At 38.6% G+C, this 23,699-nt stretch overlaps 1 protein-coding gene across 1 annotated transcript in view; it reads left to right on the top strand.

Moving 5' to 3' along the window:
• Positions 1-21,956, top strand: part of LOC103526582 (neural-cadherin) — a 56,646-nt gene extending 34,690 nt beyond the window's left edge. Inside the window, exons 18-33 of the mRNA XM_030457514.1 lie at positions 470-2,084; positions 2,355-2,448; positions 2,774-2,958; positions 3,169-3,398; positions 5,806-6,077; positions 6,806-7,020; positions 8,853-8,980; positions 9,583-9,710; positions 11,867-11,990; positions 12,553-12,733; positions 13,583-13,749; positions 14,526-14,790; positions 15,712-15,892; positions 16,810-17,054; positions 19,551-19,705; positions 21,543-21,956. Of these exons, the coding sequence (XP_030313374.1) occupies positions 470-2,084; positions 2,355-2,448; positions 2,774-2,958; positions 3,169-3,398; positions 5,806-6,077; positions 6,806-7,020; positions 8,853-8,980; positions 9,583-9,710; positions 11,867-11,990; positions 12,553-12,733; positions 13,583-13,749; positions 14,526-14,790; positions 15,712-15,892; positions 16,810-17,054; positions 19,551-19,705; positions 21,543-21,956 (4,599 nt within the window). The remainder of the gene's footprint in view (positions 1-469; positions 2,085-2,354; positions 2,449-2,773; positions 2,959-3,168; positions 3,399-5,805; positions 6,078-6,805; positions 7,021-8,852; positions 8,981-9,582; positions 9,711-11,866; positions 11,991-12,552; positions 12,734-13,582; positions 13,750-14,525; positions 14,791-15,711; positions 15,893-16,809; positions 17,055-19,550; positions 19,706-21,542) is intronic.
• Positions 21,957-23,699: the final 1,743 nt, after the last annotated feature.

Genomic DNA, 23,699 nt, shown 5'->3' with positions numbered 1-23,699 from the left:
ACAATTATGTAATAATAATCCAGCACAGGTATATTAATGAAATTTTTTACCTTTTTTTTTTTTTTTTTTTTTTTTCCCCCCCCCCCCAATCAAAGAAGAGAAACAGACTTTTATGGAAATATTGCAAAGATAGTAAATAGCATAAACAGCACGGATCATTTATGACCCTGAAAAGCAAATCATTAGCATTTTAAAGTAGCTATCAAAATAGCATAGTTAAATTTCTTCTACAAATATGAAAAAAAAACTTACTATGTTAGGATATCTGCATTCTTAAAGTAGTGCAAAGCATATTTACCTACTGAATTGTCTCTCAACCAGCTCTAATTTGCCATTTATCTGGTACACACATATTCACAGCATGTCATATACTTTTGCTTGGACTCCTTTAGATTGTGTCAACATGTAGAACATAATGCAATCATTGCATGTTTTGTAATTGCTGTTTTTGTTTTTGACACTTTTGTAGGTTATGGCGAATGATCCTGATAGTATCATGGATGAAGGAGACTTAAGATACTCATTGCATGGGCATGGTGCAGGTGATATTTTCACAATAGATGAGAAATCAGGCAGCATTTACTCACACAAGATGCTGGACCGGGAAGAGAGACCAGTGTGGAGATTTGTTGTATTGGCTACTGATGAAGGTGGAGAAGGACTTACAGGATTTGCTGATGTAATTATTAATGTGTGGGATATAAATGACAATGCACCCCTGTTCCCATGCATGCCTGGTGGTTGTAACGGGAGTGTTTTTGAAAATTCTCCTGCAGACACATTAGTTATGGAAATGGGTGCAGTTGATCGTGATGATCCAAATGTAGGTCTTAATGCTGTTCTGACTTACAGGATAACAGAGAACGTAAAAAATGAGTTTGGTACTGACATGTTTAATATCAATCCCAACACTGGTACAATCCATGTAGCAGGGGGAATGCTGGACAGAGAAAGGACTGAAAATTATTTTCTTACTGTTGAAGCAAGAGATGGGGGAGGGCTAACAGGAACTGGCACTGCCACCATCTGGATTGTGGACATCAACGATCATGTACCTAAATTCCTAAAAGAAATGTGGCAGGCAGTAATTCCTGAAAACAGTGCCATTGACTCAGAAGTTCTCCAAGTGTGTGCTACAGATGCAGATGTTGGGGAAAATGCTGACTTAATATTCAGTATCATCGGGGGAGATCCAGATCAGAAGTTTTATATTGAAAATCACAAAGAATGGCAATGTGGCACTATTCGACTGAAGAAACCTCTGGATTTTGAGAATGCACGTGACAGAGAGTTTAACCTTACTATTACAGTGCAAGATCTTGATTTCTCTAGTATTGCCGTGTGCCTGATTGAAGTCGAAGACTCAAATGATCACAGCCCAGTTTTCCTTTCTCAGTTTATTCAGACAATCCCTATCTTTGAAAACATGCCTGTAGGTACCACAGTGACAACAGTGAGAGCTGAAGACAAGGATTCTGATTTGAATGGGAACATTACGTATTCTATAAAGTCAGTTTCAGATCCTTTGAAACAGTTTGCAATTGACCAGTATGGTCATGTGACAGTGGCAAATACACTAGATTGTGAAGTCATTCCAAAATACAATTTAATTGTACAAGCTTCAGATCAAGGGACACCTGCCCACACTGGGAGTGCTACAGTTTTGATTGATTTGCTTGATGTAAATGACAATGGACCGAGGTTTGAGGCACCGTACATGCCTGTAGTTTGGGAAAATATGTTGGGGCCTGAAGTAGTGCATATGAACCACACATCAAAACTGCTTCATGCATTTGATCCAGACAGTGAGGAAAATGGACCACCCTTTACATTTTCATTGCCAGCAGATTATCAGAATTCTTTGGATTTTTCTCTTACTGACAACAGAAATAGCACAGCAACTGTAACTGCTTTGAGGTCCTTTGACAGAGAGAAGCAGAAGGTGTTTTATCTGCCAGTAGTTATTACAGATAGTGGGATTCCAGCCATGAGCTCTACAAACACTCTAACCATAACAATTGGTGATGAAAATGACAACTGCCATGAATCTGGCCATAAGGAAGTCTATGTGTACAGTTACAAAGGTAAGTGCTATATGGATATTATATCAGGCTCATGAATATAGCATAGTTTTACACTTACCTTCTTCGTGTGACATCCAGAGTGTATTCACCTTTATAGAACTGGCAGAAATCATGTGACAGGCTCTGCTTTATTTTAAGAATCTAGGATCATAACCATCAGCAATTAAGCAGGAATTTGAAAATTATAAACACAGTAGCAAGTGCGGAAAAATACAAAGTGCACTGAAAAGCAAAAATTAAATGCAGCTTTATTATAAATTATCATGACAGGAAAATGGTCAACAACAGTGCTTGGGGAAGTATTTGCTCCAGATCAAGATGACTGGGACAATAAAACATTTGTCTCTGAAGGAGAACTGCTCAAGTGAGTATTGTATTTGTGTCAAAATGAGTAATATTTATACTTCTCTAATTGTATTACTCATCCTGTGGTTCAACTACATAGTGCTTTTATTCATGTTTGGGAAAGTCTGGGGATTTGAGAGTGGCAGAAACAACTTCTTATAAAATCTGAAGATTATAATTTCTGAATTAAGGTGTTTCTGGTGTTTTTCTTGAAGTGCTTTTCTCTAGGTTTTGATCATATAACCTGTGTAATAACATTTAAGGCCTTCTGAATTATGTTAGTGAGTAAAATAAGTGCTTGATTTTTATTTATTAAGGCTTCCTAATTTAAGGTTTATGTCTAGGTCTTTCAGGTTAAATCAGAGGACTGGTTCTTTGATGATGGTGGATAACACTCCTCAAGGAACATACAACTTAGAAGTTAGGGTTTCTGATGGAGTTTGTCCTGATGTTATATCTACAGTACAAATCCAAGTCAAAGAGCTGGAAGATGAAGCTGTACAAAACTCAGCCACTGTGCGTCTATCAGGTTAGCTGTATTTGCTGGTGTGACCTTAGGTCAGCTGCTTCTATAGCTGAATGATTATGTGATGTGGGCATTATTATATCAGTATTTGATACAGTGCCACTGTAGGGCACTTTCTGGTATGTTTCTGTATTATTAAATAGGAAATAATTTGAGAAATTACCCATGGTCTCCAGTATTTCATGCTTATTTGTTTTTGAATCCCAAATTCAGATGTCACAGCAGAGGAGTTCATAAGGAGAGATGAGCAAGACAAAACAAGACATGGCAAGTTCAAGGAATTACTAGCAAAAATATTACAGGCTAAACTTAGTGATGTCCTGGTCTTCAGTGTGATGAACATTGATGGAAAACAGACAGATGTAAGATTTGCAGTTCGTGATGGCTCGGCATATTATAGACCTGAGAAACTCCATGCTGAGATGGCAGCATTTAAAAATGAGGTATATTTTCTAAAGTTATCATTCACCTCTGCAATTCACCCAGATCCTGAGATTGTAGGGTATATATCCCAGACTTTAGTGGAAGAATATGATAGATCTACAGATAAAGTTTTTTTCCTCACTCAGAAAAAAAGTATTTGTCACACAAGTGATTAATTCAGATTTTCTCCCTTCTCCTTAGTCCCATCCATACATTATTTTATGGTTGTACTAACTTCTGGTTCAATAAATAAGCACTTTTTAGTCACAGAAAGATGGTTCTCCATTCCCATCATGGTGAAGTGGCCTGTGTTTTCTTCAGTCAGTGTTTCATTTTGTAATCTATCTGACTTTTGGATATGAGATCAGAAGAATCCTTAGAAGGCAAAGTGGTACTGAAGTACAGAGAATGTAATGAAAATTACAGGCTTTTTGGACCTCCCAGATGCTGAAGGAAATACCCAAATCATCAGCTTATAGTTAGACTCAGTAGAGGTTTGGTGCCACCCAGATGAAATTCTACTGTATGAAGAGATGATATTCCATAGACAAAATCTCACTGGAAGGAATGTGCAGGTCGGAAGAACAGTTACAACAAATAATCAAGATGGAGGCAACCAATCTTGTGGTTGTATTTGACTCACTAAAGGACATTTTTAAATACAAAGTGATACTCTCCCCATATTTTATTAGTGTTATAAGTGGAAAATAGTTTTTGAATGGAAGATGTTTTCTTCCCCTTGCTAACTGTCCTACTCTAACCAGTTCTCTAACTCAGTTATCCAGACACAGTCTGTCTTGGACCCTCTTATTTTCTGTAGTCCTCCAGATTTTGGCTTTTTTGAAGTCCTGCAGATGCTGCTGAATAGACACTTAGGGAGGGCTTTTCCTGAAGAGAAAGCAGCATTTTCCTTTTGTGGGAATATGGTAGGATCTGCCTGGTCTGGGAACAAGACAGGAGTATCACTTGCCTACCTGTGACTGTATCTTAAATAGTTGTGAGACCCTTTAGAATGACCAAGTAGGAAATACCAGAGATAGATAGTATTCATGAAGCATAATGACTGCTTCTTTTACATATTTATTGAATTACTGCAACAATAACATAGAAAATTGCATAGATTTAAAATATTCTGTGCCATAATACATGGCAGATGAATTCATCAAAGCGGTAACAAGGGGATTGCCTCACATACTTTAATGAAAAAATATGTTGGTATTAATATATCACCATTCAATATTTAATGAATAGCTCTAGTGAGTAATCACCAATAGTTTACAAAAAAACAATCGTAGCTAAAATATTTCTCCAGTAGTTTTAGTACATATTTTTAACTATAAATACAGAAAACAAGTAATTAGCACTGTAATTATTCATTGACTTGCTAAATAAATAATATGTTTGCATTTTCTCCTTGGGATATAGCTTTTCAACAACTATTTTTATTTACTAGAAAAATAATCCATCCTAATACTGTAAAGGAGCCAAGGTTGTTTATATACACTGTTTTTCTATAACAGTATTACACAGCTAAGTGTGCATTATAGACTCTCCACTAATGGTGATAGATGTGAGCAGCAGACATGAAACTGCATTGACAGGATGCATCATGTCATTATAAAGTACATTTTATGCCCTTGGGGACATGTTTTTCAATTGATGTTACGATATTTGAGGGTATACTGACAATTGATTATGAAGGTCAAAGTTCTTACTGTGGTGAATCGGGGTGACTGCACAAGTGAAAAAATGGAAGCACTTTAGTATTTATATTGATCTTTTCAAAGCTTATTTTAAAAATATTTGTCATTCATTTTATCGTTTGAAAAAATACAGGTTAAATGTATAAATAAAGGGCGTCAAAGCCTGATCTCATGCTAGTTTTACAGTGGTATATGTCAGTGATACCGCCATGAAAGCAGTAAGGTCTCTTATACCTTACTGCTAAGGTAAGGTGTAAGGTTTGGGCCCTAAATACACATAATTATAATGTATTTGAATCACCGAATGCAAGTAAAACTCTGAAGCTTTATAGGCACCTGTGCAAAGTGCTCAAAAAAGTATAAGGAAGAAATAATATCCTGGTAAAACTCACAAGGAAGAATTTTTATCCTGGCTTGAGGTAAAATATGTCTGTTGCTTTGGTCTTAGGAAACAATGTTGGTAGGACAGATTTGACATGTTCACAGTCAGTTGTGTCAGTGATTATTTGTTCAGGAAATACTGCTGCTCTAAGTTTTAAAAAAATGTTGCTGTATTTTTCAAATAATTTTGCTTGCCTGTGTAGTCAGGGGTGTTACTAATTAATACTCAAGAAACCAAAGAAGTCTATTAAGTCTATGGGGATTTAGAGTTTTCAGAAGTTGAGTAAATAGGAGCACTAATTAGGAAGAGACTGGTGATATGTTGAACTGTATTTTCTCTTAGATCCAGTCAGCTTTACAACTGAACATTTCACAGATTGATGTAGATGAATGTAGGAGTGCAAACTGTAGTGAGGGCTGTACAAACTACATTGCCATGAGTGACATCCCAACAGTGATGGATGCTGGAAGTGTTTCCTTTGTCTCAGTAACAACCACCACCAATGCAGTCTGCACTTGCTCAGCTAGGGACCGGGCTCATCAGTCTTGTTCCTCCTACCCTCGAAGCCCCTGTCTCAATGGTGGGATGTGTATTGACACTTTGAATGGTTACAGGTGAGGAAACTTTTATTGCAGATTCTCCTACTTCTTTTCCCTCTATTTGTGAAGTGTTGAGTGGAGATTACATGATAAAAGTGTAAGAAATCATAAATGTACTTCTGACTGAATGAGAAAAAAAAATCCATAAGTGCACTAGAGTGTAAACCTAATGTAAAACTGCTGTAAACCTAATGGCATAAGGTCTTTACTAATGGTCCAATACTGGTGCTGTAGTCCTGAAAGTGGTGGAATAGTGTATGAATAGGAAAAAAAACATAAGAAAAAACAGTGTTATAATTAACATGCCATTTTTTAGAGAGCATCTAATTCAGTATGAAGGAATGGGAAGTGTGCTGAGTTGTTTGGGGTTTTTCTGTTGTTTGCTTGTTTGTTTAAATTTTGTATTCAATTTGTTTTGTTTTCCCAGGAGAATAATAAAGGGGAATATCAGTGGTAGCAATAGGGATGTAGTGTTCTATTTATTGTACTTATCTAGTGAAGTGATTAATCATTTTTTAAAACATGGCCTCAAAAAATCTTTTTTGATGGAGATAGTATAGTGGATAAATATGTTTTGTACTTTTGAAATATTTTAATAATTGCCAAGCACATTTGAGCATCTGTTAAAAACTTCAGTGTTTCACTTCTATTTTTTTTACTATGATTTCATTGTTTCACATTGCATGTAAAACCAAAATAAGTTTTGGAAATTTTTACATTTTTTTGTGCTTGTGCTCTTTCAGATGTCTTTGCCCTGCTTTGTTTCATGGACCAGACTGCCAGCAGACTAAGCACAGTTTCCATGGAAATGGTTATGCATGGTTTCGTCCCATCAGGCCTTGTTTTGAAAGCTCACTCTCTCTAGAGTTTATTACTGGGGTCCCAGATGGACTTTTGCTATACAGTGGTCCTTTATCAAATCCAGAACCTGGGAGTACAGAAAACTTCATTGCTATAGGTACTTCTGCAAAAGTGTGTGAAGAAATTATATGCCTTCTATGGGAATGGGTTGTCTGTGACCAGTGTCTTTACATCTTATAATTTATTAATTTATTTTCTGTTTTGAAAATATTTTGAAATATATCCTAGTAAGTCTTTTTTTAATTATCATTTATTTATATATTTATTTATTTGTATCCTGCACCTATGGCTTTAGGTCCATTGCAGATTTGTAGAAATTGTGGGCAAAGTAAAATAGACAGATTGATATAAAATTCCTCCAAGAAGACTGTAGTGCTATAAAAGAATTTAGGTACTTTGAAGATAGGTATTACATGTGTCCTGGTTTGGGCCAGGATAAAGGTGGTTTTCTGTTTCTGTACTTTTGCTTTTAGCTAAGTCCCTTGTAAGTAGTTGCATTTGCTGAAATTAACAGCAAGTTTCTCATGCAGTGTGTGTGCTTTTAGGACTGATAACACTTGATGTTTATAGTTACTGCTAGAGACTGGTATGCAGAGCCAAGGACACTGCTTTCCTCAGCTCTGAGGAAAACATTTTACCGTCCAGGAGGACACAGAGGCCCCACCTGAGCCCTCCTTTAGGGAGGAACGGACAAGATAGATGCCAGAATTGACCAAACAGAGTATTCCATCCCATATACGTCACACTCAGTATAAATTTGAGGCACAACTTTAATGAACTTTAATGAAACAGTAGTGATAAATAGGTAAAATTACTAAATATATACAAATATTCAGGAAAATGGAAACCACATTCCTCCCTCCTTTCCCCCAATAACTCTCACGTCACCACCGAGGCTGTAGGGCAGCCCTGGGAAAGTCCAGGCTGGACTCCTGGAGTCGGCAGCAGTCGGGAACCGGAGGCAGGAACACACAGATATGGGCTGGCACGGATCAGGACCACAGGCAGATGAACAGACAGGATCCTTCCAGGATGCCGGGTGAAGGAAGGGAAGCAGGAAAAGATCTGGCTCGGCCCACGTGATGCCTCAAATTTATACTGAGTGTGACGTATATGGGATGGAATACTCTGTTTGGTCAATTCTGGCATCTATCTTGTCCGTTCCTCCCTAAAGGAGGGCTCAGGTGGGGCCTCTGTGTCCTCCTGGACAGTAAAATGTTTTCCTCAGAGCTGAGGAAAGCAGTGTCCTTGGCTCTGCATACCAGTCTCTAGCAGTAACTATAAACATCAAGTGTTATCAGTCCTAAAAGCACACACACTGCATGAGAAACTTGCTGTTAATTTCAGCAAATGCAACTACTTACAAGGGACTTAGCTAAAAGCAAAAGTACAGAAACAGAAAACCACCTTTATCCTGGCCCAAACCAGGACAACATGATTAATGCAGTCTTAGTCAAGTGTCATTCTTAACTACTTTGGTAAGAAAAGAAATCCACTGCTTTCAATCTTGAGGTACTTTTGCACTTTTTTAAAAACAGGCAATGATTTGATGAATGAATCTAGCCCCAGTGGGCCACTGTAGGAAAATTTACACACAAGTAGAACACATTGCTTTATGTTGACACAAATTTAAAAGGTTACTGCTGCTTATTTTTTGTGAATTAATGCACAAGATTCACAATACCGTTTGCATTTTTTATTTTCCTAATTAATTGAAAGGTAAAGCTGTTAGACATTGTAAATTATTACCCTCTTTTTATTTCTTGGTTTTGCAATTACTTGTGAAGTTGAGTAGAGAACAGAAGAGAGTAAAACCTTCATGTGTTAATTGTTTTAGAGCATCATAAAATTACACATTGCTTAACAGGAACTAGTTAGTGTTTTGAATTGAATTTAGTTTTTTTGTTTGGTTGGTTTTTGTTCTATTAGAACTCTCCAGTGGTATTCCTGTGCTGAAGGTGAGCCATGGCTCAGAGTTGGTGATGCTGCAGTTTCCAAGTCACCTGAATGTAGCAGACAAAAAGTGGCATCGACTCGAAGTTAGAACCCATGGTCAGGTCTGTTTTTTGATTTGCTTTTTTTTTCCACATCAGGATATTTATATTTCCAATAGCATTTGCCTGTGCAGACATAGGGTAATAAAAAAAAGTCTGGGTAACTACATGTATTATTCTAAATGATTGTTAGATGTGGTGCATAGTACAAATATTGGTTAGACATCATTATCAATTCCAAATCTACCTATATTGGAACCCAGATTCTGGGATCATGGAAATCTTTCTTTTTTTGTTTTTATTTTTTTTTAAAGTTCTGCAGCTCACGTGGAATGTGTGCATAAAGACTTAGTTGTACTTTGCATGTTCAGTGTTCATGTTTAGACACTGAAATAAATAAATAAATATTTATTTGCAAATGCAGTTACAGTTTTTGTGAGAGTAGTTAGAACCAGGCTTAAGCTAGGACAACTACTTGGAAGCATAAATTATTTGCAATTAAGTGGGATTTTTTGTTAAATGGTTCTATTTTGGCTTTATTATTTATTGCAAGATGGAAAAAAACTCAACCCATTTTACTTGGTGGTAAAGGTTAAACTTTGATATAACTTGTTTATCAAATTGTGCAGAAGTTGTTCATTCAGTAATCCTATGTTTTGGTGTAGGATATCCGATTCATTTTGGATCACTGCAGTGCAGCTGTCATTTCAGAGAGGGAAGGAGTTGGCAAGGGGCTGTCCACTGAAGATCGTACGAATTGTGAAGTCTCTGGGTCTGTCCCACGAGGAGCAAGGTGTGTTTCTGGTGGTCCTCTCAGTTTATGCTAAGGCCTTTGAACATTGAATCAAATTGAAGCAAAGTTATTAGTGGCTAGGAGCATAAAAGCATGTGCTTCTCTTCAGGATCTTCTGGGCCCTGTCTGGAGTAAGGACTAAGGAACAAGTCTTTCTCCAATTAGTGTTATAGTACTTCATGACAACCCCAGAACACTGTGTGGTTAATACTGGAGCTTTTGTGGGTACTGTGTACTACCCCTTACCCTCAGGATTTCTCTCCTTATCATGTAAGCCTGTTCTTTGAAAACATCATGAAATTAGGCTAGCTGGCTTCTTAATGGCACTAACTCTGGATCCTCAACCAGTTTTACTGTCTCATTGGTGTAAGTCTGAGGGCTCCTGCTGGCAGTCTTTGCAAATGTATTAAGGCAGATTATTGCAGCAGTGTCTTGGTTTGATCCAAGGATACTGCCTGTATACCAGAGTCAGAGAAAGTGCACATGTATCCCTACCTCAGCTGTTCACTTCACAACCTGTTGAACTTGTATAATCTGCTGATTAAAGGAGGCTGGTGCTGGTGTGCTTGATTGTTGGCTGCAGTGTCTTGTAATGAGACATACAACCCACCTCTGTTCATTTTTCAGCAAAGGAACACAGCCCAGGTGCAATGACTCTGTTAATTTAAATTGCTTGTACTATTGGGTTAGCCCTTAGCCTCAGTTAGCACTGAAGAAGTTAGAAAATATTATTCAAAAAGCAGTTATTCCATTCAAAGCAGAAGGATGTGTTCAGCTGCATTCTGTAAGGGTTTGGATTTAGTATAATTCGGTCCTTTGAGCTGATGCTTATTGCTCTTGCTCATGACACCAAGCTGGGAGAGATGGCCAGCATGTTGGAGGGCATGGCTTGGAATTAAAAATTATCTCAGCAGACTGAAAAGAGAACCTGGAAATACACTGTATTTTTCCAATATAAGAAAGAGACAGGTAGGCAGAAATAAGCAGCCTCTCAAATGAAGAGAAGGGAACTGATTAATATCAGTAAAAGATACAGATGGTAGTCAGAAAGTGAGAGTCAGAAATGCCACATGAATGTGAAAAAGGAGAGTGCTACATGCTAATAACCCCCCTGTGTGTGTGTCTTTAAGACATGGAAAATAATCTTTCCTCTCTGGTTAGCACTGCTGGGTCTCAGCTGGAGTCCTGGGTCCAGTTGATGCACCACAGTGCAGGATAAATGTGTGCCAACTGGGGCTAGTACAGAGGAGAGCAGTGACTGTAATCAGCTTCCCTTGAGAAGGAATTGAGGTCACTTAACTGAAAGAAGGGAAAACTGAGGAGAGATATAATAAGTCTCAGTGTATATAAAAGAATACTACAAAGAGGATTTAGACAATCTCTTCTGTACAGGGCCTTAAGTTGCAGCGAAGAATATTCAGGTTATATTTCAGGGAAGCCTTTGTACCAGTAAAGATACTTGAGCTGTGGAATGGGTAGTCTAAGTAAGTGTGCTGATGAGAACTGTGATTAAGCCTTGTCAGCAGATGCATGGAGCCCTTCTGATCATGAAAGGAGCACACAAAAAAGGGAAACATAAGAGCAAATGAAAACAAAAAATTGAGTTGATAATTCAAGGAAAAAGAAACTCTGCAAGGTTTAACATATGTGGAATTCTTTGTCTCAGAGAGATGATTGTGAGATGCTGCAGAGCCTGAACATGTGTACTGTACTTTTTACACCACGTAACCCAACTTTTATGTTTCTGGCCTTTATCATACACGAAACATTCCTTGCTATAGTATTCCTGCAATATAGGATGAACATGCATGCACAGAAGCACTTGAAGGAGAGCATGGTGTCTAGAAATACTACAGCTGCTCCTGACTTGAGCACAGACATACCTGAATTGTAATAGTGTCCCACAGTTGAACTTCCAGTAGACTTGACTGTCATGATTAAAAAAATAAACTATCCTTTATCTTAAAGGGCTGGCTTCTGTTCACTGACTGTATTTCAGAATAAATAAATAAAGAAAAATAAACATCTGCACTGCATTCCCAAATAGCGGAGGCTTTACAAAACAAGAATGCAACTATTTTATCTGCTTTATTATATGATGCCTGTGTTTGAAGTTAAATGCACATCTATTTTTATTATTTATATGATTTTTAAAGGTATTTGAATGTGAACCATGTTCTACAGCTGGGTGGTGTGAAAGAGTCATTACCATATTCCTACCCACAGTTACTACACAAACATTTCTCTGGTTGTTTGCGCAATTTCATCTTGGATACTCAGGTAAGAGAAAAGTAGAATTTTGCTTCTGCAAAGGAGAACACTTCTTTATCAATTTTTTGGGGGGGATTTGTCTTATACTTGAAACTTTGCTTCTGTTAATCTGTTCACTGATCATATGCATGAGTGTAAAACATTAGAAATTTCTGGATTTTTCTGTTATAACTAGAAAAACCTTGAAAAATAATTTCTCAACTACATACAGATGTACTTGTGAGCCAGAAACTGCCTTTGGTTACCCCCTGCTTCCTGCAGCTGTCTACCAAGCTTTGTGCATTCAGTGAACTTCTGAATTAAAACTGCATAATGGTATATTTTTGCCAGCTGTCTGTTTTGTTAGGAAATATTAGGGATTTTTTTGCTTTCATAGTCAGTTGAGTTTATCCAAAGGCAAATTTGGGTCTTGATAAAGTAAGTTGAAATCTGAATGTCAAAAAGCAAACATAGGATCTTAAACAATGCAGACGAGGAACAGGCTGTTATGTGGTATAAATATTTCTGTTTAGGAGTGAAGTATAAGTGTTTTTTAAATAACATGTTGGTGTCATACAATTTTCTCTTGAAGGTATATGACCTTCAGTCTCCTGCAGAGTCCCTGAATAGCTTCCCTGGCTGCACGCTGACGGACGGGAGCTGTGAGACGATGGGGTCTTCTTCCTGTGGTGTTCATGGGAAGTGTCTTGGAGACTGGGGCTCATTCACTTGTCATTGTTTGCCGGGTCACTATGGCTATAGTTGTGATGAAGGTGAAATCTGTTTTCCTGTTACGTTTTTGATGGGCTGGTAAATTTTACAGAAAAATACAGAAAAATTAAGGTGTTTGCAGGTAGTGATTGCTGTGGTGGTTCCTGTTGTTTCAGCCATGAAGCTACGTTTCAGTGGAGTTGTCTCAGTATCAGATAATTTCTTTAGTCTTGAGGGTGTTTGTGCAATAACTAAAATGGAGACTGCGTGACAAAAAAGTTGTGAACAAAATATTTGTTCTCATCGGATATTTTTGAATCTGCATCTCTTTACACTTTCATAAATATCTAATAATCTGAAATGTAAATGTGAGTGTGCCAGTACCACTTACTATGTAGAATTAGAAATACAAAACTAGAATTAGAAATTACTGCTCTGTTGGTGTTTGGAAGAGACTCCGTTGGCTTAAAAATCTGAGCTTTTGACATAGAAGGATCTTGTATTTAACCCTCATGGAGCCAAAGTTTGCAGCAAACAAAACACTGTAAAAGAGCAGGTTGTGAAAACTGATTGCGGTGCTCAATATTTTGTCTGCAGTCTCATGTTGGTCAGAACTTGTGCTTTCCTGCTGTCATCCTGTGTGAGCATTGTAAGGAGAAATATTAGCAGGGTTATGTCAGGTGGGAGATCACCTCTTTGCAGGGGAAGATCAAGTGGAAGAGGGACTGGGGAAGTTGTGTGAGGAGGACATGTCCCAAAAGACAAGTGGATCTCATGGATCCATGCTTTGTATTAAATTTTTTTCTTTTACTTTCAGCTCTTATTATGAAAATAGTGAAAAAAGTAATACTCCTGTTTCTAGCTGTATCTCCCTATGCAATGGTTTAAACATCTCTATCCTGTATTTTTAGTTGCCAAAGAATATACATTTGGGCCAGGAAGTCACATTCGCTATCAGCTGCCCGTCAGCGCGCCTGCCCGCAGGACCCTGTTTGAAGCCATGGTCAGGACCCGCCAGCCTGACAGTGTCATCATGAGCATGGTGGCTCCCAATAAGGATGAACACATCACCCTACAGGTCAGCAAAGCATCCCAGGCAGTAATAGCATGAAGTTAAATCAATGCCAGTGAATAGGTAGCCCAGAGAAACATTAGCTTCAGAGCTGGCAAGAGGACTGAAAACTTTATGCTAAGCACAAAAACTTTGGAATTTTGCTTTATGGACACTTAGAGATTCTGATCCTTCACTTAAGATACTGACCACACAACCACAGCATCCCATTGGATTTTAAAGGAATTTATTGCCAGTTAGAGTGAAGTATAGTTTGCTATACAGAGCAGAATGAAGAATGTGTCTGCCCTGGTGTCCTCTTCAGCTGTGGTCACAAGTGGCCAACTCTGCATAGTTCAGACATAGGCAGGAAAGGTGCCTGTAGCAGTGCTAGTGATGTCACTCTCCAAATGGCAACTTATGCATACATATATATATATATACCTCTGAATTGGTCACCTCTTCAGCCAAGTTGATTTGAGCTGTCAGTGTAATAGTGACACCATTCTCAGTAAATTGAAGAACCTCACAAATTTGTCCAAGAGAGAAGCAGGGTAAAATGAGTGAATTGCATACTACTGTGAATACACCTCTACCAGTATTTCTGTTGTTTAGTTCAGTAGAACCTGAAGTATCTTTGCATATGAAGTATGTGCAGCATAAACATACCCAAAATTTAAACAAATGTTTTAAGATTGATGATTACATTCGAGCCTTATTTCAACTAATGTGACAATTACAGGTCAATACAAAATGTCAGGTTATGACTTTTCTTTCTTACTACTTTGTTAATTATTCACAAGGTTGTTCAGGGATTCTTAGTGGTCTCATATAATCTGGGTGATGGAGACTATTCTGTAAGCCTTCCCTCCTACCACATTGATAATGGTGACTGGCATCATATCACACTGGAGAGGTATGAAAATGAATTTACTCTTCGCCTTTATGAAGGAGGTGGGAAGAGAGAAATTCTGAAAGCAGGAGGAGCATGCAAAGAGATTGTGATTGACCCCAGCAGCTTGGTCCTTGGAAACACCTACCCATTCAATCAAAACAGGAGTTTTCAAGGTGAGGAATTCCTGATCTCACTATTCAGAATATGGATGTGTATAAATGAAGGCTTATTGGTGCTATGTGGGCTTATTGTGAGAAGCTTTCTTCTTTATGTAGATCACCGAAGTAAATGGATTTCTTGTGTGGCACTTTGCAAAAGGGACAACTGTCCCTCCTGATTTGCAGCAGGGAATTGTGTGCAAATACTGTTAGCTACAGGACTTGGAACAAAGCTGGTAACTTCTTCAGACAGCTCTAGGTAGATTATTTGTAACTGGAGATCCACAAGCTTCTCTTAGGTTTAATGTGGGTGAGTTATTGCATTAGATACACAGAACTGGCTGATAGCTTGGTTCTATGCAGGCCATTCCACAGCTGTGCTTCCCTACCAAATACAGCTGTCCCTATGCAGAAAGGAATGTTTCTGTTTTACACATGCATTGCATAGCACACAACAAACTGGTTTATTACCTTTATGTGCTACCTTTGTATTACTGTATTTTACAGTCACTCAGCTGAAGCATTAACTGAAATTAGAAATGGTTTATTGAATTAGAGCTAAAAATTTGAATTTTTAGCTGCTGAGTGGACAGATATTGAATAGTGGTGTACATTGAAGAATATAACAGATCTTCCACACATAATAGATTTTCCACAATATTTTGACTTTTCTATTGAAAACACAGTGAGGGGGTACATGTTCTCCTGTCTTGAACAAAAGTAGATAGGGGCCTGCAGCAGCACTTGGTTCTTGTAGAAAACACCAGGAATCTTGACCAAAACTTTAACAAATTCAGTCAAAAACCAGAGAAATGCTGTGAAATTCAGGCAAATTCAGCTGAATTTTTTAAAAACATAAACTGCCAAATCTTACAACTGCTTCAAGCAATTTTTGCTGAATGGCTTTTAAAACAGTCTCTTTTTACCTTGCCTCAGGCTGTATGAAGGATGTCAGATTTAATAACTACAGAATCCCTCTGGATACTCATGTGAAGGAGCTGGTCTCAGTATTAAGTGCCCAAGGCATCAAAGAAGGCTGCTCTTCAGAGGCTTGTAGGAGTAACCCTTGTAACCAAGAATTCATTTGTATTGATTTGTGGATGATGCATGAGTGCAGGTAACTGGTGGAAATAAAAGCACAAAACTCTCCAGATTCAGGTGGGAAGGGGTGGGTGCTGAAGAAGTGTGCAACTTGAAGGCTGCAGTGTCATCTGATCATCTGAACCACAGTGAAACACAAAGCCAGATGCCTGCAGAAGCAGCAGGTTACAGGGAGAAAGCTGTCCTTTTAGGTACTACCCATAGCTATGGGAATCAGTGTTTCACCATTGATTGTGTAACAGTTTCATCCTCTTGTCTTAATTGGAAATATTTAAAGAACAGCTCCAAGTCCAGAATGTTTGTAAACCCTGAAAACCAGGAAAAGGGGGTGTAGAGCTGAACACTAGCAGGGCTTAACTATCCTGTGGGGCTCCTGCTGTGCTTTCTTTTTCTTCTCTGACTTCCTCCACTGTCTCAAGCTGTGACCTCTATTCCCTTACAGCCCACTTGAGTTGCATTAGAAGCACCACATCAGAGTTCTTGCATGTGGCTGGGGCTGAGGTTAGGACAACACTAATTCAAGTCAGTTGTGCTGTGAAAGCCTGCAGTTTAATCATTACTGACTGACACTGCCCACACAAGCAGAGCTCTCTAAAGAGGTATCTTTTTCTGGAAATTCCCTGTGATGGAAACACAAAGCATAGCTTGTCTTTTCTTGACAGAACTGCAAACCCTAATCCAGCTATTTTCCATATGGGTAGTCTTGCAGAAGCAAGTGGAACTATGTAAGTTCTGAACGCTCCAGAAGTAAGGGTTTAAAGTCGTGGAGCTCATAGTTATTGTTTCAATGCTTTAGAAAAGACTACAATCCTGTAATCAGGCCAAGTAAATTACTTCTAGGAGCTACTTCAGAAACTCTATATAGAGTGTTATCAAAATACTTTAAAATCTTCAATGCTGTTTTTCATACATACTTTTCTCTTGTTTTTTCAGTTGCCCTCCGGGATACATGATCACAGAGAATGCCACTGGTAGACAATGTGTCTACACTCCATGTGCTAAAAAGCCTTGTAACTATGGCACCTGCATCTCACAGTCACCAACCCAGTTCCAGTGCCACTGCCCTGATGGCTACACTGGACGTAACTGTGAAATCACACTGGCAATCTTCCACAAGGACACAGGACTGAGCTTTAGTTCCGTGTTTGCCATCTGCATTTGCTTTTTGGCACTGTTAGGTAGTTATGGCAACTATGTCCTGTATTACCTGTGGTGACCTCATTTATGCATCTTGTCATGAGTGGTTGTCATCTCATCTTCCTGCTGAAAAACTGTTTCCTAGTGGAGACTTGACTCTGCCTTCATTTCTTTGCCATGGTCTCAGCTCCATCACTAACTTTATTTTCATCCCTGTGTTCATACATTGTTAGCTGAATCAACATTTGTGAGCAATGGGAAGTTTGTGGTTTTATTTTCTGTGCATTTTCACTTAACTGCTAAGGAACTGTTCAGATGCATAACTGGAAGCAAATTCAATTGAACAGCAAGAGTGGAAATGGCTACCAGATAAGCATTGCTTGAAGTACTACTGAGTGTGAAACAGATTTTCCAGTTTAGGAGAAATACATTGTCTGATAGGAGTACACTTGTTCAGACAGGAACAAGTGTTCCTTACCAGACACATCCTTACCAGATGTGTCCCAGCTGCTTACAGATGCTTTTGGCTTCTTCAGCTATTTTCAGGCTTAGGCATTAGGTCTCAAAAAGATGGGGAAAGATAAAGAAGGACTTCTCTAGCAAGGAAGAATCACATCTTTGAGTCGGTCTTGTTTATTTGCATTTCTTGAAAGTTTGCCTGAGTGAGGACATAGGATTTTTCTTATGCCTTTTACAGTGTCATTTAAGTTTCATTTAGAAGTGGTAGTGAGAGTATGAAAATGTATCATGGACTATTTTGTACCCATCTGCAGCTACCTGAAATAACATACAAGCTACCTGGTTTCACAGCTTTTGGAATCCCAGATGGTTGAAGTCGATCAGAGATTGTCATTCATGTTAAAGGCATTTTTTTCCTGTGTCAGAGCAGTTTTGTTGTGAGCAACGTTGTGTCGCTGCCTGTGCTTGACTAAAATTGACTGAAAAAACCAATAACCTTTACTTCATGATCTTGCTAATCTTTTGGGTCTAAATTACAAGTTTTAAAGAGTTATTTTTAGCCAAGTGGTGTGCATTTTGTGAAAGTTTTAGTAGATGTGGTTAACCATGGTATCATTACACAACTTCTGTTAGGAGAATTTTTAAAATAAAATTTCTTGTTCTCACAATTTTAGGTGCACTTTCTCATACACAGCTTCCATAAAGCAATTACACATTTCCAATAGATAAAAAAGCTGCCTTTCTGATTACATCTTTAAAATTCAAATCTGGAACCACTTAAAAAGTGTATCAGTACCTGGGCAGCTTCACTTTGGCTCAATACCACATGAGCTTTCTCCATCCTTCCTGCCCAGAGGGGGAATTCATCTCAGTTTGTTCAGGTACAGACACAGTGATGCTTTGGAGCTTGCAGCTGCCCTAACACTCAGGCTGTGGATCACACAAGACACTTAATGCTTTTAATGACCACACTGTTTAGTGACAGTCAGGCAGGAGTTACACTGTTGGTATCTGTATGGAAGAGTTACTTTCCTCAGTGGGGATGCTTCTGATTTATGCTCATTGCAGTCCTGTAACACAGGCTGGGGTTTTTTTAGCTTTACCCAAGTTTTTTTAAGTTTTAGCTTTTTATTAGCACTCAAAGGATAGGAGAGATGTAGAACATCTAAAAGACTTTGTCTCAAAGTCAGCTCAGCTAAAAAATTAGTTTGCCAAGAAGTTACCATGTGTGAAAATCTGTATGACACATTCTGTAAATCTAGGGGATTGGGAGAGGAAAGGAGAACAGACACTGACTCAGCTTGCAGGGCACAGCACAGTGCAGGGCACAGACTTCCCCATATGCTACATTCAGTCCTGACCTTATGTTGCTGCTACTTCACAGAAATTCACTCTTCTGTGTAGGTATTTGGGAAGAGATTCCAGTCTTTTTAATTCACTGTGTTGATAGTTTATGGTATCCAGTGGTCTGAGGTCTTACAATGGCCTTTTATCAGTTTTATAAGGTTGGTAACGCAGTGGTACATAGGTTTCTATTCAGTATCTGATGTTGAAACTTTAAAATTATCAGTGTGTAAAATGCACCTAAACATTTAGGGAAAATGGTTTTAAAGTCATGAATACTAAGGCAAAATGTGCCTCTCTTTTTTTCTAGTAAAATGTGTAATTTCCTCTTGTATCTTATGTTTTGTGCTTCATTTCTCTGCCATATCTGTTACTGTCAACACACTCGTCACTTAAGTGCTACCACTTTGTGTACATTTTCTTCTACAAAGTTTAAGTCAATACATCAGGTAGGTCTCTGAACAGCACTTGGGTCATTCAGGTCTTTAGTTCATTAGGCTTTCAGCAGCTTAGAAATTATTCTTTAAAGGGTATTTTTAAATGCTGCTTAAAGGCCTTTTCTTCTGTCTGTGTTCGCTCATCATTGAAGAGTACAAAAATCAAACATTTCCTGCAAACCACAATCCTCCAGCCTTGCAGGCTCTGGCTGCCCAGGGGTGCTGTGTGAGCTGTCCTGCAGCACTGCTGCATGTGACTGTCTTTGTTCTTTCTGAATTCTGTTCTATTTTGCACAGCTCTGTTCAGTGCTGTGTTCTTGTGGGCTCGCTGGAAGAGTCACAAAGGTCTGAATGGAGGAGTTTACCAGGTATCTGCACATCATGAGGAGTGGGAGGACATGAGAGAAAATATCTTCAACTACAATGAAGAAGGTGGAGGGGAACAAGACCAAGTAAGGATCATTGTGTTATGTTACAATTAAGAGGGGACCGATGGCAAATGAAATATATTTTATGCTTTTCCTTTGTAACTGAGGACCTTTGTTCTGCTGATTCATAACTGCAATTGGTAGATTAATTTTTTTGCATGGGTATGTACACAAGGGTTTCTCAAGCTGACATAAGTACCAATCAATTTTTAATTTGTCTAAAAGCAAGTGATATTTAAAAATGCTTGCAGGGTGAGTTTAGCAGTAAAGAACAGCTAATGGGTTTGGTTTCATGGCTCAGGAGCTGGTGAGGTTCTCAGTGCTGTTGTAGCACTGAGGGCTTGAAAGAGCCTGATGTGAACTGTTCATTATTAAGAGCAGTTATTCAACTTGTAAAGAAAAAGAGGTACTACATTTTTTCCTTTCCAGCCTTAAAGCACATGGTGGTTGTGGGAGAACCTTTCTTTTATGTTTCGGAGAGCAATGCACTACTGAACACCAAGCCATGTTTGTACTTACAGTGGACCAGATTGTACCCAAACCAGATATTATTAACGTTTCTGCCAGCTGTTTTAGCTAGAACTTGAAAGAAAACTGCAGAGCCTATAAATGAGTAATTTAAATAGATTATTTGCTGACCCACAGATGTTTGCTATGCTTAAAAAAAGTTAAGGAACTTAATTGCTGCCTCTGAAACTGTAATTTCATGAATTCAGATGGTGGTGTGACTCTCCAGAGGGAGCTCTAATATGATGGATCAAAAAACCCACCAATAAAAAAAATTAAAATGTCCCAAAACTCCAGATTGTCTTCAAGAACACAGAGAGTGTTTTACAAGGCTACCTGAGAAAATACTCTTGTAAAATATCCTTCATTTTGTGATGAATTAGTGTGAACATAATAAATACAGGGACATTTTCCATGTGGTAGCATAGACAGCTATATGCATTAATTCTGTTTTCCTTACTGAGATTAACTTCCTCTGCAACACTTTGCAATTTTACATCCAGAAGGTCTATAGATTGAGGAAATCCAATTACTGTATGACATTTTTAATTGCTTTTGGAGAGTTCTTAAAAATGCAGTCTTTATTTTAAACAGTGGAAGAAAATTAGTGCCTTGATGTCCTTCAACTGAGGCTATTACTCTGTTTTGAAAAATGCTGCTTGAAGTGAAGCCACTATGAGTTTCATTCACTGCTACTAAATTACTCAAATTTTACAGTTCCTGCGACTACAGCTAAAGTTTTCCAGTACTCTTTTTAATACCTAACTGTCTAGATTTAAAACCCAAAATATCACAAATCACAATACCTTAATTTTATTCTAATGTTACCTTAACAAATGGCTCGAAAGTGCACTTGGCCAAGAGTTTTGTCTTTGTAATGTTAGCAGAGGGCAGGATCATGGGGACAAGAGGCTGTCTAACTAAGGAGTTTCTGCACCTGAAATAAAGTACACTGTACCTCAGAAACCAGGAGTTTAAAAAAATTGTAGCTGATTAGTGCACTCTTGAGCGGACAGCTGAACAGCAAGTGTTGTTAAAAGCCAATTTTGAAGGCAGAGGCAAGGACAGACTTCAGTTTGTAGGCTGCCAACTGGTGTATTATCAGAAGAAATGGACCATTTTAAATAAAAAACTCAAGTAGTGCAGGCTGTACAGCTGCTCCTCAAGCATCCTTACCTGTTGGGTGGGTTTTGGTGTTCTTAGGCTCACTGCAGGTGTCCGAGTGGGTTGAACAAGCCAATCCTTCATGTGTTCACACCTAGCAGGCTGCCTCAGGACTGCTCCTTCCACTAGAATGTGAAGTTTGGGGATCTATAGAGGATATTAATTTAATACAAAGCTTTTCTCATTCCAGGATACATATAACATGGCAGAACTGCAGGTGTCTATTCAAACCAGCCCAGCCTATTCCCTCTGCAAGAAGAAAGAACACTCAACAAAGCTGAACAGTTTCTTTTGTGGTGCATCCCCAAGCATGCTGGAGCAGCCCAAAACATCAGCAGCAACAGAAGCCTCTTTGCCTGGTGGAGATTTTGGTCAGTACTTGTCAGATGTTGTCAGAGGTGCTGACTGTCACCCCCAGGCTGTGCCCCAGGACTCACTGCAGGTGTTCTGCACAGAGGGAGAGGGCTCAGTTGCTGGCAGCCTGAGCAGCTTGAGCTCCTCTGGGCTGGATGAGGGTACAGTGTATGATGACATTCAGGAGTGGGGGCCAAAGTTCAAGAAACTGAGTGAACTGTACTCACAAACAGATGCTGAAGACCTGTAGATTACCACGTCTGTTTTGAAAGTTTTGGAAGCCAGGCTGAGGGATAGTTTTTTATGCTCCTGCTATTTAATACCCCTGCCTCTTCCCTTTTCTTTTTTCCTGTTATGAGAGGCAGTTGAATCCTCATGAATGAGCCACACTCCATCTAATTCAAAAATTTAGCAGCCAGAGCTAATCTTGTCCAATTCATTTCCATTGGGGGATATAAATTTACTAGAAAGAATAAAGGGAGAACTTGGGGTACATAGTCATTCTCACACAGTGTTTAAGATGTAAATGGATTTTTTTTGTCACTAAGGTAATAACTGACTCTTTGAGCGAGCCTATATACATAAGCTAAGATGGTGCTCAAAGCATGAAGCAAGCATGCTGTGTATACTCTTGACTTTAGCAGTTATTTGAAGAAAAAAAAGCATATTGTCTTCTCCTTGTGGAAGTAAAGTCTGTGTTATATTTTGTCCAACTTGTTTCCCTAACCAACCCTCAGTTACAGCACCTGCTCACTGAACACAGTGCCAATGAGAGTCCATGGAGCCAGGTAAAGGAATGAAACAGAATGGATGGTGATTTTTAGGCTTTGGTTACAGCTTTCTGAAATCCCTCTATGGTATCAGCTAAATGAAGAAACTGAATTTAGGTACATGTCAAGTCACCTGCTTGCAGCTAAATACTTTTCTTAATTAAAAGGCCAAGTTTTCCAAGGCAGCAACCCCAGTCACTAGTTAGGTGCTCCAGTGGCCAACACCAGCTTGCTGTAATCTCTCATTCCTAATGGGATACCAGACTAAGGAAAAACCTCAGCTGTGTAATTTGCATGTACAATCCTGTCCTTTGTGTTCTGCTAAGCCTCCTTTCATAGAAGCATCAGTAGAATTAGGTTTGAAGGACTGGAGACTGGCTGTTTTCATAGAAGCACTGACCAGTTGTAGCCAAGTAATGCCTTGCCAGGAAGAGCTGACAGGGAGGGGACATGGATGCTTTTTTAGTGAAGAAAAAACCCAGCATCCCTTGGATATTGTCAGAATACCTCATGTATTTAGGATGTATCCAAGGAAGAAATTCACTCATCACTGGGACTTCTAAAACTAAAATCCTATGAAAAATAAACCCTGCCAAAAGTCCTAATAATTCAAAGATGGTAATTTTCCAAAAACCAGGCATGACAGCACATAATAGGACAGGACTCTCTCAGGTACATTTTAGTAGAAAATCATGATCACATGATCACTTGGGGACTGAGAAACACAGGGAAAAACAGTGGTTGCAGAGGGTGAAATATGCTCTAAATCATCACTCTCTTTTCCAGACCACTTCATGGCCAGCTAGTATTCTGGATTTTTTTTTTTTAACTGCTTTACTTACATTTGCATCAGTAGCTTGTTTTGGGAGGTCTGGCTTTTATTTTTATAGATATTAAAACAAAAAAATAGGTCAATGCAGTCTGCAAGCAAGATTAATTTGCACATTTCCCAAATGAGAAATGTTCACACAGTATCTTGTCCTTGCATGCATTTGTGATGCATTTAGAAATTTTTGAGCATAATATCAACTAATGGTTACACACTGCACATAATGTGGCATTTTCATCTGGAAAAATGAAATGGCATTTTACCCATCCATAACAGTTTTGATTCACAGATGGTACATAGTCTATGACTTTGTAATTTTACTGATACATTCATCTGTGAGGAAAAATAGTCTAAAATACACTACAGTTTCACAATTCAGGTCTGTCTGCTTCTA

The sequence above is a fragment of the Calypte anna genome, chromosome 11, assembly GCF_003957555.1.
Source record: "Calypte anna isolate BGI_N300 chromosome 11, bCalAnn1_v1.p, whole genome shotgun sequence".
Classification (NCBI taxonomy): domain Eukaryota; kingdom Metazoa; phylum Chordata; class Aves; order Apodiformes; family Trochilidae; genus Calypte; species Calypte anna.
Note: the sequence above shows the minus strand (reverse complement) of the source record. Positions and strands in the feature narration are given on the sequence as shown.